Source organism: Psittacula echo, assembly GCF_963264785.1.
Source record: "Psittacula echo genome assembly, chromosome: Z".
Classification (NCBI taxonomy): domain Eukaryota; kingdom Metazoa; phylum Chordata; class Aves; order Psittaciformes; family Psittacidae; genus Psittacula; species Psittacula echo.
In genome coordinates this window covers 76,668,551-76,681,686 of record NC_137742.1, presented here as the reverse complement: position 1 = coordinate 76,681,686, position 13,136 = coordinate 76,668,551, and the positions used below count along the sequence as shown (strand labels likewise).

Here is a 13,136-nt window from a genome sequence, read left to right as displayed (position 1 = left end):
TCCAATCCCGTCCTGCTCAAGCAGGGCCACCTAGAGCTGGTTGTCCAGGACAGTACTGAAGTGGTGTTTGAGTATCTCCAAGGATGGAGACTCAGCAGACATCCTGGGCAACACCACTGCTCAGTAAAAAAAAAGTAATCCTTACAGTGAAAAAGTGTTGTCTGATGTTACGACAGAACATTCTGTATTTCAGTTTGTGCCTGCTGCTTCTTTTCCTGTCACTAGCCACCACTGAACATAGCCTGACTCTGTCTTCTCGCATCGTCCCATCAAGTAGTCAAGTACATTGCTGAGTTTCCTCCTAGCCATTCTCTTTAAGTTGAACAGTGCCAGCTCTCTCAGGCTTTCTTCATAGGCAAGGTGCTACAGTCTCTTAATTATCTAAGTGACCTTTTAATGAACTGTCTTCAGGATGTCCTGGTCTCTCTCATACTGGAGACCCTAGAAATGGATAAACATTCTCGATGTAGCCTTGCCAGTGCAGAGCAGAGGTGAAGGATGAAAACCCCTCGATCTGATGGCGGTGCTCTGCCTAATGCAGCCCAGGAGGCTGTTGGTCTTCTTTGCCATGAGGATGCATTGCTGTCTCATGGTCAACTTGCTGTCCTCCAGGACTCCCAGGCCCTTGTCTGCCAAGCTGCTTTCCTGCTGGGCAGCCTTCTCCAATGTATGGGTGCCTGCTAGTGTTCCTCCCAGAGGGAGGACTTTGCACGTCAACTTGTTGAACTTTGTGAGGTTTCTGTGCAGCAGATTTCTCCAGCCTGTTGGGGTCCCTGTGGATGGCAGCACAACCCTCTGTCATGTCAACCACTCCCCTCAGTTTTCTGTCAGAAGCAAACTTGCTGAGGATGCATACTGCTCCACTGTCCAGATCATTAATGAAGAATGTTGAACAGGGTAGGAGCAGTATTGGCTCCTGTGGTACACTGATAGTGGCCTCCCACTAGACTTCACACCACTGATCACCATCTTCTGGGCCCAGCCATTCAACAGTTTTCAACCTTCCTCATATACATTGCACATGTAGTTTAAAAGCTACACAGATCTGCAGAGATGACTTGGAGGTGCAGACTTCCCTGGAGACATCACAAAATCAATCAGATCTAGGCAAGTCATGTATTAAAACACTGAAGCGTTGTACATTGATTCCTGGTAAATGTGAAAATCCAAATTAAAAGTACAAAAATTACATACTCAACAACCAGAAATAAAGCAGCTTTGTTGACAGTTGATTTCTGCTTCTTCTGCACTAGCCTTATTGCATCAGGTTTAGACATTTATGAAGCATTTCCTTTAAATTGTATGTGACAGCGCAAAGCAGGTTCGCATTTTGGGGACAGAAGCAGATTCAGCAGAAAAGTGAGGAGTATTATTTCAATTCATAGGATATTTTGCCTACAAGTGAATGCAATTAGTTCATCTCTGTCTTCTCATTTGAACTTACTTCTGTGCTATGCACGTGTGCTTTATCAGGAACTGTATCCCGAATGAATATGCACTTAAGCAAAACTGAGTGAAGAAAAATTGTAGTACAAGCTAAAGACTGCTTTTCCATTTGCTGTTTACAGTGTCTAATGCAACAGGACTTCAGTTCTTAATGAAGCTAGTGTGGGCTACTGTTTTTTGAATATTTAACTGTATGCATTCATGCAGGCCTTTGAGAATGATGCATGCAATCCATATTATGTTTATACTCCATACAGAGTAAACATAAATGCAGAAATAGAGAATTTTAATTAGGAGATAGCATTATCCTTCACCTGCCTATTTAAGATGACTGAAAAATGCTATATTGCGTTTGAGAAAAAGAATCTGATATTATAAGGTTGCCACGCTGAAAAACGCTGGGGAGTATTATTCTTGCGGCATTTGAAATAAGAGTACCAGAAAAGGGGAACACAAATGAAATTAACCACCTTTTCTGTCTTCTGAATTTAATAAAGTTTGCAATCTTCAGGATCAAGCTATTAGTTTCAGTTTGCCTGCTAGCTCATGCATAGAAAGGAAGTTTTTTAGACAGTTAAACAATCTTGTCAGTTAGATGTTTAATGAATCAAGATGAACTGACAGACATTCTTAATTAGCATCTTTTGATAAAGAAGTAGCCACGTTCGTTGAAGTTGCAAGGATCACTGATAAGTACTTCGTAAGAACTACTTGAATTTGTTTCTTTAAGGCCAAACAAAAGACACTTGTGGCCTTGATGTTCTCTAGGCATTACTGTGAATATCCCTGAGCAAAACTTTAAATGTTGTTGCGTGTGATAGGACATAGTAAAAGTTTAGTAGGCATATGAAACTGTCTACATTTATGAGATTGCTGTGTTTTCTCCTAAAGCATGCCCTGCCTAACCACACAGTTTACAGAGCATATTTGCCTCTAATGTCAGTTGCATAACTACGTTGTAGTTTAGTGCTTTAAAAACGTGGTTATTGCTTTTACAATTTCTCTTTGCTAATTCTGGCTATATCTTGTGTGGTTTTTACAGATATAAATGAATGCGAAGCCGAACCTTGCAAGAATGGTGGAATTTGTACAGATCTCGTTGCCAACTATTCTTGTGAATGTCCAGGTGAATTTATGGGAAGACACTGCCAACAGAGTAAGTACTGCATGGTTTTATATATATATATATTTTAAATAAAATAAATACTTATTTTGCAGAAACAACTATAGTATACTATGGAGATATTTGTCTAGTCTGCAAATATGTAATGCTCAAAATAGTCATTTTATTCTTTTCAAGATGGAGGAAATTTAAGAGACCAAATCTGTCATGCAACACATCTGATATGATGAAAAAATTTGCAGAATGCAAAATTATCTGAAAGTCAAACAAGAAAGAGTAAACTGTGTAAAGTAGAAAAATACAATAAACGATTCGGGGTAGATGTTCATCTTCCCAAGTATGCTGCCTTAAAGAGTAATTATTCACAAATATCAACAAGTGTAAGATCAGGGCAAAAATAGATGTTACTATCTCAAACAACTTTCAGGGGCTGCACTTCTAGCTTCTGAAAGTAGGACCACTGATTTGGAGAATTCATTAGTAGAGTTCATCCAGAGTCTGCCCTGGGAACAGTCTCCTATGATTTTACCAATAACGTTGATTACACATGCATTATAAAGGTCTGATTTCTAAAGTTGTACTAACGAAGGAGTTCTTCATTTATGAAAAACTATGGTCTTGAAGACCAAAATAGCAAAAATAGAATAAACTTCTATGGTATCAAATGCAGTATGTATGAACAGTTAATAACAGATGCTGGAGGCTGATATATTTGCAGTGCAGCAGAAAAGAAAGCCTGTGTGTTTTAGCCAAAGGATGCTGAAGGATAATGGTCTTGTGGAAAAAGATAATATAATAAAAATATAAAAATAAAATAATAAAATATACAATATCTATAATTATATAATATATAGAATATATTTATGTAATATATAATGAATGCATATTTATTTAATATATAATGATAAAATATATATAATGAAATATAATACTAAAATATAGTAAGAAAAATTATAAAAGAAGCTAATAAAAGTCCCAAGACATGTTACAGTATATGATATGGTACCTTAAGGAGAAAAAAGAAAGTATTCCTGTATTAACATTTGTAATATTAGATATTACATTCATAATAGTATGCAATAGTATCTGAAATACTGCAGTCACCCACTTTCAAGAATGGGAATTTCTGGTTCTAAGAAGATCTACTATATGTAGGAGAAAAAAAATTTAAATAAAGTTGCAAGTTGAATACTAAATAAATGAAACCATGGCAAAGCTGAAGAATATGATTCTTCTTTTTTGTGTTCACATTGTGAGGGCATAGGACAGAAAGCAGAACAAAACAATATGGACCAATGACTACAAATAACAGAATGGGAATTTTTTGAAGTAGCCTCAGTAAATTACTAGATTTATATATGCAACAAGCAAAAGATTTGAGGGATCCAACATAATGTGTATATAATTATAGAGAGAAGTAAAGTTTAATATTTGCTTTGAGAAATTTTACAGGCTATATGGCAGCCTGAAATAAGTTGTAAAACATGAACATCTATTATTCTGTAAAAGTTGCTGGTGAATTACTTGGTGTATTTCCTCATAATGTGCAATTGAATTACCATTTGGAATTCTACCAGGAATCTCATCCATTTCTTCAGAGTTTATCCCTTCTGGTTTTTTTGGCTACATCATGAACATTGCTCATATGATAGATCACATAAAACCAATTTCCTATTTAGTTAGAAATGGGATAGTGAAAGCTATTACTTGAAGTAATCATTGCATATGCTGGTTCAGAAATGGAATGTTACTTCATATTTCTTTCCATTGTATAGACATATATATAATTGTATATAAAAATAATCTTTCTGTGTGAAGTTGCATGTATTATGTATTATATTGGATTTTGTTTTGTGTGTCTGTATATATGTCTTGTATATATGTAAAAATTCATGCACACATATATGTATACATATATATGTATACATATATTTTTCATACCTATATATATAAAAGATAAAATAGATATTTCCAGGATATTGAAATAGTGAAAGAATTCTTCTTATGTTAGTAAAGCGTTACTGAATTGCAAAATATGATACCTACGGTCTGTGTTTCTGGGTCAGACTTTGGAGATTTACACCGGTAAGCCAATCATGTAGACACATGATCTTTCTGGAGGTGCTTCTGTAGATTAATACTGACAGCTGTGACCCAGGGCTTCATCAACTAGAGAAGAACACTAAGTTATTTGAAAGGATAATTCTGTTGAGTGTTAAAGAATTTTTATAAATATGATCAGGCTCTATAACACAATCAAATTGTTTTGGTGTAGAGATCAAGGACAGTGAGTTGAAAACTTAAAAAAATGAGTTAGCTTTGCAGTAGCTATTCGTTTGTCAGCTGCAAAGTGTGTACAGTCTGAGAGAGCTGGACTTGTTCAGCCTGGGAAGGGAAGGCTCGAGGGAGACCTTAGAGCAGCTGCCAGTGCCTAAAGGGGCTACAGGAAACCTGGAGAGGGGCTTTGGACAAGGGGGAGGTTGAGATGAGGCTCTTAGGCAGAAATTCTTCCCTGTGAGGGTGGTGAGGCCCTGGCACAGGTTGCCCAGAGAAGCTATGGCTGCCCCATCCCCAGCAGTGTTCAAGGCCAGGTTGGACGGGGCTTGGAGCAACCTGGTCCAGTGGAAGGTGTCCCTGCCCATGGCAGGGGTTGGAACTGGATGAACTTTAAGGTCCCTTCCAACTCAACCCAGTCTGGGATTCTGTAGTGTGGTAGATGAGGGGGACATGGCAATATGACACTGGAGTGCAGTAGTAAAAAGCTTCTATTCTATACTTCCTTTGGGTATCAATGCGAATATAGACACCTGTGCTTTGAAGACTTAGGAGAAAAGTAATATATTGCTTAAATCAATAATTAGAAAATGCTACACAAAGTGGATATTTGAATATTTCTGTTCTACTGCTTTTTATACTCATGTTATTCAGGCATATGAATTCAAGCATATGAAGATTTATTGTTAAATAATTAAGGGTGGCAATAATGTGTGTCTGATTACTGCCTGTAATCATTGAACTACCACTGTTAAGGAAAGTCAATAAATTCTTCTAGTACTATGGCACAGTTCACAAACTTCTAACAATCGTTTACTTTTGAGCTAACTTTAACACAGTGGGCATTAAAATAATAAATTTTGTTTTTATACACCAGCGTAATTCTGCACTATACCAGTTTCTATAGCTGGGCTTATAAGTATCTTCTTTTTTTCAGAGAATTTTAGTTATTTCATCATACCTAATTATGTAATTACAAATAGTAATTACACGTTGTAATTACACCATTAGTTTTACACATATTTACAGTAATCATATAATTACTGTTATGCTAATTATGTAAATTACTGATTGCTATCTCAGAATTACCTCACAAAGCTCAAAGATTGCTAATCTACATCACGGAATATATGAAATATTCTAGATCAAGAATAAAAAAGGCAAAAATACACCATGCAGTCCATTCTTCTGCCAATTAAGCTTTTCCAGGATGTATTTGCTAACAGTATATCTAGTTTGCTATACCGCAAATACCTGTACTTTGTAATAATGACTTTTCATATTACTTACCAGATTGAAGTAGTTTACATCAGCCTGTTTTTTCCTAATGCTCCATCTAAGTTTTCTCTCTAAGTTTTAATTCCGCGATAGTTAATCTCCTAAATAATTCCCTTAAATTTTATATCATGTGTAGTACTTTCCAGGTGTGATTTGTATTACACCTGGGTCCTGCAAGCCTCGTGGGACACCCACCCAAAATCCTTCTGACTAGTCGCAAGACCCTCTGCTAATAACTAGTTCAGCTGAAGTGAGAGGGAAAGGCTCATCTAGAACTGAGTACTAAAATAGCACTAAAATGCTTATGGGGCTTGGAACTGCATTTATACCACCTTGACCATCTTCCAAATCTCCTTCTGGCATGGATGAGATCTGGAAATGCTTTGTAAGGTCTCAGCCGTAATGTAAAATTGTCAGAAGACGTGGAGGTGATTTCCTTAGCCAGCCAATGTGCTTCACATCCTAACAATGCTTCTGCTTCTTTCGGCTTTCCTTGTGTTTTATTTACATACCCTTCTCATTTTGAAGCGTTGGCCTGACCTCTTAGTTTTCTTCTGGAAATGCTTTAGTTCAACCTTCTTTCTTTCCTGTTACCTACTGCTATCTTTAACTGTTCAAGTATAAATGATACGTAAACCAGCTGCTTCTTACTGCTGTAAAGCACCTTGAGCGAAGTCAGAGCGATGTGGAGCCCAAGAGCACCAGCAGCTTCAAAACAGTCTCAGTTGTTACGGAATAAGCTTATCAATCTGTTAAGAGATACTTCACTGAGCATCTGGTATTTACAAAGTTTGTCTGCAGATGTTTAATAAACACATAATGGAAAGAGAGCACCTTTTCCTGTCCTCTGAAAACAAAACCTAAGTTGTATTATTTCCATGTTACTTTCCAGTTTTTTAAGGCCCCAGCATTTCCTTGATGCAGCTGCAGCTCCTTCTGTTCTTGCACTCTCTGAGTCCATTTCTTGCTTCTTGCTTGAATTCAAGCTATCAGTTATGATTACCTCCATTACAGCTTTCCTTAATGTTGGAGTCTCTATAAATAGGTAATTGCTTCCAACACAGATTCTCCTGGGGTTGAAGTTTTTACTTTCTGGATCACAAAATTCTCCTCCAGGCACCAGGGAGCCACTTACATCAGTGTCAGACTGTTTGCATTACTCAGTACAAATCTGTATTGTTAAAATCTCCCTTGAGCAACTTGGATTGTGAATTGCAGTAATTGCTGAGTAGTTCGCAGGTAATTTTTGATCGCTATTTGTTTGGTTGTTTCTTTATATAGAAGATGGTGCTATGCAGTGGACACATTATAATTTCACCAGTGTGCATTTCCGAGCTGTATTTTGCTGATTGCCAAGAGTTGCTGCCATTAAAGCATATGGCAAATTTTCTCATGCTCTTTCTTTAAAGCTGCAGATTGGATTAATCACAGTAAATATTTTTACATATGCTATGGCCCCTTCACCTCCTTTTCTGTATATTCAACAAGCCCATATGTAGGAGGACTGCTTTCAAAGCAAATGCACCAATTCAGTTTGTTTAACATGTCAGAAATCCTGATAAGCAGTGCACCTTCACAGTATTTTCATATGTTTCCTGCGCTTGATGCTTTAGTTCTGTAATGTGCTTATACTGCACTTGGTTGCCTTCTGCCTGCTTCTCTGTGGAACTCAAAGTGGCATTTTTTTATTTAAATGAAAACACCTCTTCTTTCAGTGTCATTTTTACTTAAAAATTACCTAGCGATCTGACAGATCTAGGCTTAAAGAGACTTTCAAGACTTCTGCTTACATGCAACCTTATACTCGAAGGCTACATGGTGTCATTCCAAAGCATCCTGATGTTGTGATTTTAGAGATTTCTTTCGAAATTGTTCCCAAGAATACAGGACACATCCAACTTTAATGATTTGTAGCACAGAAGAAATAACAAGTCTCACAGTTTTTGTTTTTGTTTTTGTTTTTTTTTTTTTTTTTTTAAAAGACTATACTGCTTTTTTTGGTGTCTTCTGTATTTCACTTTAAAGTGTGTTTTCAAGGCAGTACCCTCAATCGTTGTGACTTTTAACAGCCTTCCAGGACTTCAAGAGGCTGACAAAAAAGCTGGAGAGGGACTTTTGACAAGGACATTTAGTAGCAGGACAAGGGGGAATGGCTTTAAACTGGCAGAGGGGAGACTGAGATGAGCTCTTAGGCAGAAGCTCTTCTGTCGTGGTTTAAGCCCCGGCTGTAAATTAGAACCACGCAGTCTACTCCCCCCCCACCCTCTTCCCGGAGGGATGGGGAGGAGAATCGAAAGAATGTAACTCCCATGGGTTGAGATAAAAACAGTCCAGTAACTAAGGTATAACACAAATCACTGCTGCTACCACCAATAATAATAATGATAAGAGAAATAACAAGGGAAGAGAATACGATACCGCCCGCTGGAAAAGAGCCCGACAGAAAAGAGGACGTGCCCTTCCAGGTAGCTCCCAGTTACATCCCCCAGCATGACGTGCTGTGGTACGGAATACCTCTTTGGCTAGTTTGGGTCAGGTGTCCTGTCCCTGCTTCCTCCTGGCTTCTCCTCCTCCCTGGCAGAGCATGAGACTCGCAAAGTCCTTGGTCAGTCTAAACATCGGTGTTATCAGCTCTGTTCCCAGTCCGAAAGTCAAAACCAGTGCTGCAACAGCTACTAAGAAGGAGAAAAACTGTCTGCTACTGCTGAACCCAGGACATCTTCCCTATGAGGGTGGTGAGGCCCTGGCACAGGTCGCCCAGAGAAGCTGTGGCTGCCCCATTCCTGGCAGTGCTCAAGACCAGATTGGATGGGGCTTGGAGCAACCTGGTCTAGTGGAAGGTGTCCCTGCCCATGGCAGGGGGTTTGAACTGGATGAGCTTTAAGGTCCCTTCCAACCCAAACCATTTTGTGATTTTATGACTTTTGGGTTTCAGGTGCTAGTCCTTTGAACTCTTCTGTTTGATGGTCAGTCTTCAGTGAGTCTTGGGTATCTCTATCTTCCTCACATCCAACTCTTGCCAGCCCTGGCTTAGGAGGGTTCAGGGTTCAGAAAGCCTCCATTCTTAGGTTCAGAAAAATGCTATACAAAAGAAACGTCACAGGATGAGGTCATAAAAAGTGCCCAGGAAAAAAAAAAAAGCCAACAAAAAACCCCACCACAATGGGGAAGCTTTACATCTAGCTAAAATTTGTCTTCTGTGAAGTCTGTGTTTTAAAAATATGAGTAGGAATCAGAACTTAACCATTTTCTTGTTAATAAACATGGTAACAGTCTTTCTTGTGAATTCAGCACATAAAAGTGCCTTGTAAAAACGAACCTCTTAAGCACTGGACTGTTAAATGCTAAACATTACAACTATATCTCATTTCCAGATTACCTGCTGGGGAACTTAGGTTTGAAAGCATGGGATTTTTTATGCACCTCTATTGGCAAGTTGTGGCCTAAAGCTTGTAGTGAGCCACTGTTAAGCACTTTACTTGATAGGAATCAATATGGGGCTTAAGATTCCTAAAGTACTGATTACTGTTAAGATCTCATTGAGTGAGATTTAGGAGAACTTTCTTTACAGCTGAAAATATCAGTTTGACTAATTCTGTGAATAATCAATATGAAGTTCGGTTTCAAGCATATTCTTGATTGTTTTGAAAATCTGACAGGTTTATGACCTAAAATACTGGTGTTATATAAAGTGTAGCAAAATTTTGCAAAAACTTGCCAAACATGCAAATTTTTCTTCTGCGTCCTTGAAATTGCTCTATAGTTCACGGTGTCAGTAATTGATATTGATATTTTCCAACCTTTCATATTTAGTCAGTTGATTCAGGTTTTCACCTTTCATTAGGGAAAAAAAAATGAACTACAGAATTACTTGTAATTTCTAGAAACACAGACTCCTGTAGGTAAGGGTATTATAGCCATGTGCAAAAGTGGAAGGTACACATTCAGTGGTACAAAAATAATTTATTTCTTTATATTGGATTTTCTGTTCCATTTTCATTCATGTTGCCAGTATGTGCTGGGAAGTCTGTTAAGGCACATACTAAACCTGAGGGATGTCTAGATGTCCTGTAAATTATGAACTTCAGCTGAATCAAGACAGGTTGCTTGTTGCTCTATTTCCAGTTTATTAAATAAGTAAACTCTTATAGGCCTTGAAGCCTTCAGATTCCAGAAATTTCCCAGCAGATTTTCTATTTTTGTCACTGAATTGGTACAGAAAGCCCTTACCCCTGTTTTTCACTTCATCACACTCTAGAGTAACAATTCCTTGAAAACACATAAACCAGCCTAGTTGCTGCTTGAAGGAGCCCTGCTTCAGCTCTTCTTTACCTGTCTTGCTGCTTTTGAGGCTGTTCATTCTTGCTGCCATTTTATCCATATGCGTCATTGTCTCAGCAAAATCTGATCCAGGAAATGAAAAAGGTAATTAATGAACCATATCAGTTCTTTGATCTCGTGAAATCTACAGCTGCACAAATACTGGCCCGGTACAGAAGAATGGCAAGGGATAGAGCCTGACCATGAAATCAAGACCTAACACCAGTTCAGAATGTTAATCAAGAGTGTAGAAATTGGTTTTTAGTTAATGTTTAAGGCAGCCAAGATAAGAACTTATTTCAATTTTTATACACCTCTTGGTTTGTTTTTTTTCAAAGATCATAAAATTTAAGAGCTACAATCCTCAAGTCATTTGCCAAGGATACAATGAATAAATATTCAGTAAATATACATAGTCCTGTTTGTCATTATTTAGATGACAAATTCAGGACTTGCATGGAAAAAACAATGAGATTTTATAGGTATGTGTGTGTATGTATATTGCATATATATATCTATGTGTGTATATATGTATGCACGTATATATATATACACACACAAATATTACCCTTACAGAAATAATTTCACTTTCTAATCTACTTAGAGTAGCTTCATGTGATTCGTTTCACAAATCATTCATATGATGTCCTTGCTGATTTAGGGAATAATATGTGGTTAAATCTCAGTCAAAAGGAAGAAAGCAAAAAAATACTTTGCCTAAAAGCAATATGTCAATTTAATGTAAAGTTAATGGTAACACTTGATTTATGACCTCCATGGTTTGCAGAAATATCATGGAACAAAAACATACTACAAACATATTTTGAAAATGCAACAGGGAAAACTTTTACGTGTTAAATACAACTTTAATCCATGTAATTTATTTCAATCTTGATAATTTGTACTTTTTTGAATATGCTGTAAGAATAAAACCAGAAATTATTAAAGTTGTTAAATAAATGCTGAAAGACATGCTAAATATATCAATAATGAGAGTGCTGCATTATATACATTTTTAACTATTATTTCAGCTAATCATGGATGGAACACAATTTCTACATTTGCACTGGGTGAATCTATCTTGACTCTCTTGCTGAAACCATTGAGGTTTGTTGAGGCTACCCTGTTCTGGGAATATTGTCTGGCTAGCATTTCTGTGTAGTGTGTTGTTTTAATAGCACAAACAGGGAGAAAATGTTCTAGAAATAACAGAACACATAGTTAACACTGAAATGTTTTCCAGGCATTTCAATGGCCTAGTGAGAAATATTAATCAAACTCTAACATTTCTCATATTGAGTCTTTAAAGAACAAAAGCACACTCTGGCCCTTCTGCTGTGTCGTGGTTTAGGCCAGTTGGCAAGTCAGCCACGCAGTTTCTGCTCCCCCGGAGAGAAACTCATCCGGAGGGATGGGGAGTAGAATCGAAAGAATGTAACCCCCACAGGTTGAGATAAAAGCAGTCCAGTAACTAAGGGATAACACAAATCACTACTGCTACCACCAATAATAATAATGATAAGAGAAATAACAAGGGAAGAGAATATGATACCTCATGCTGAAAATGAGCCCGACAGAGCAGAGAATGTGCCCTTCCGGGCGACTCCCAGTTACATCCCCTAGCATGACGTGCTGTGGTATGGAATACCTCTTTGCTTAGTTTGGGTCAGGTGTCCTGTGCCTGCTTCCTCCCAGCTTCCCCTCCTCCCCAGTAGAGCATGAAACTCACAAAGTTCCTTGGTCAGGGTAAACATTCTGACCAGCAACTGAAAACATCGGTTTTATAAGTACTGTCCCCAGGCCAAAAGTCAAAACCACAGCGCTGCACCAGCTACTAAGAAGGAGAAAAAGTGACTGCTGCTGCTGAACCCAGGACAGTATCCACCCCTTATTCCATACCATTCACATCATGCTCAGATCCTACATTTTCAATATACCCTCACTCTCATCTCAGTGCGCTGTTATCTTAGTGCATGGACCAATCCCTATAAAGCTGCTGAGTCCATCCGGTCCATGATGTTGGGCTCCATCTCTTATAACAGTCTTTCAGGGCAGGAGAGGCTGTGTGCAGTGTTGGATCGTTGCCTGCTGATGCTGATCGTTCCTTTACCACAGAACTCTTCTGGTTCTATCAAAGTTAATTCTCTGTTGGGATGATGGTTGGAGGGAAGTCAGGGCCAGTGGCTGGTACCCTGCAGACTTCTAGTTGATGGGCTATAGCAGGCAACAGCGTACAATTGAGTTCATTGTCTGTTTTCCCCTGAAATCAAATCCCCTTGAGGTACGCATCGGACTTCCCCATCTTCCCGCATTACCCACCAAGTATATCCAGGTCCCTGAGCAAAAGCAATCCCACGAGTGGGTTTGCCTTTACCTGAAGCAGGAATAACCCAGACTGTCTTCCCCAGCAAATTCTTCATGTGCACCACCGGAACTTTGTTCCCCTCAACAATACGTAAAAGTTCTGACTGGGCTGGGCGAGCCCTGTTGGCAGATCCTCTGGTGTTGACCAACCAGGTGGCCTTTGGTAAGTGTGTATCCCAATGCTTGAAAGTCCCACCACCCATTGCTCTCAGTGTAGTTTTTAATAACCGATTGTACCGTTCGATTTTCCCAGAGGCTGGTGCATGGTAGGGGATGTGATATACCCACTCAATGCCATGCTCTTTGGCCCAAGTGTCTATAAGGTGACTCT

At 38.5% G+C, this 13,136-nt stretch overlaps 1 protein-coding gene across 1 annotated transcript in view; it reads left to right on the top strand.

Annotated features, from left to right (window-relative positions):
- Nucleotides 1-13,136, top strand: part of EDIL3 (EGF like repeats and discoidin domains 3) — a gene marked incomplete at both ends in the record, with an annotated part of 259,331 nt that overhangs the window by 143,085 nt on the left and 103,110 nt on the right. The window contains one exon of the mRNA XM_080637664.1: nucleotides 2,489-2,602. Within this exon, the coding sequence (XP_080493790.1) occupies nucleotides 2,489-2,602 (114 nt within the window). The remainder of the gene's footprint in view (nucleotides 1-2,488; nucleotides 2,603-13,136) is intronic.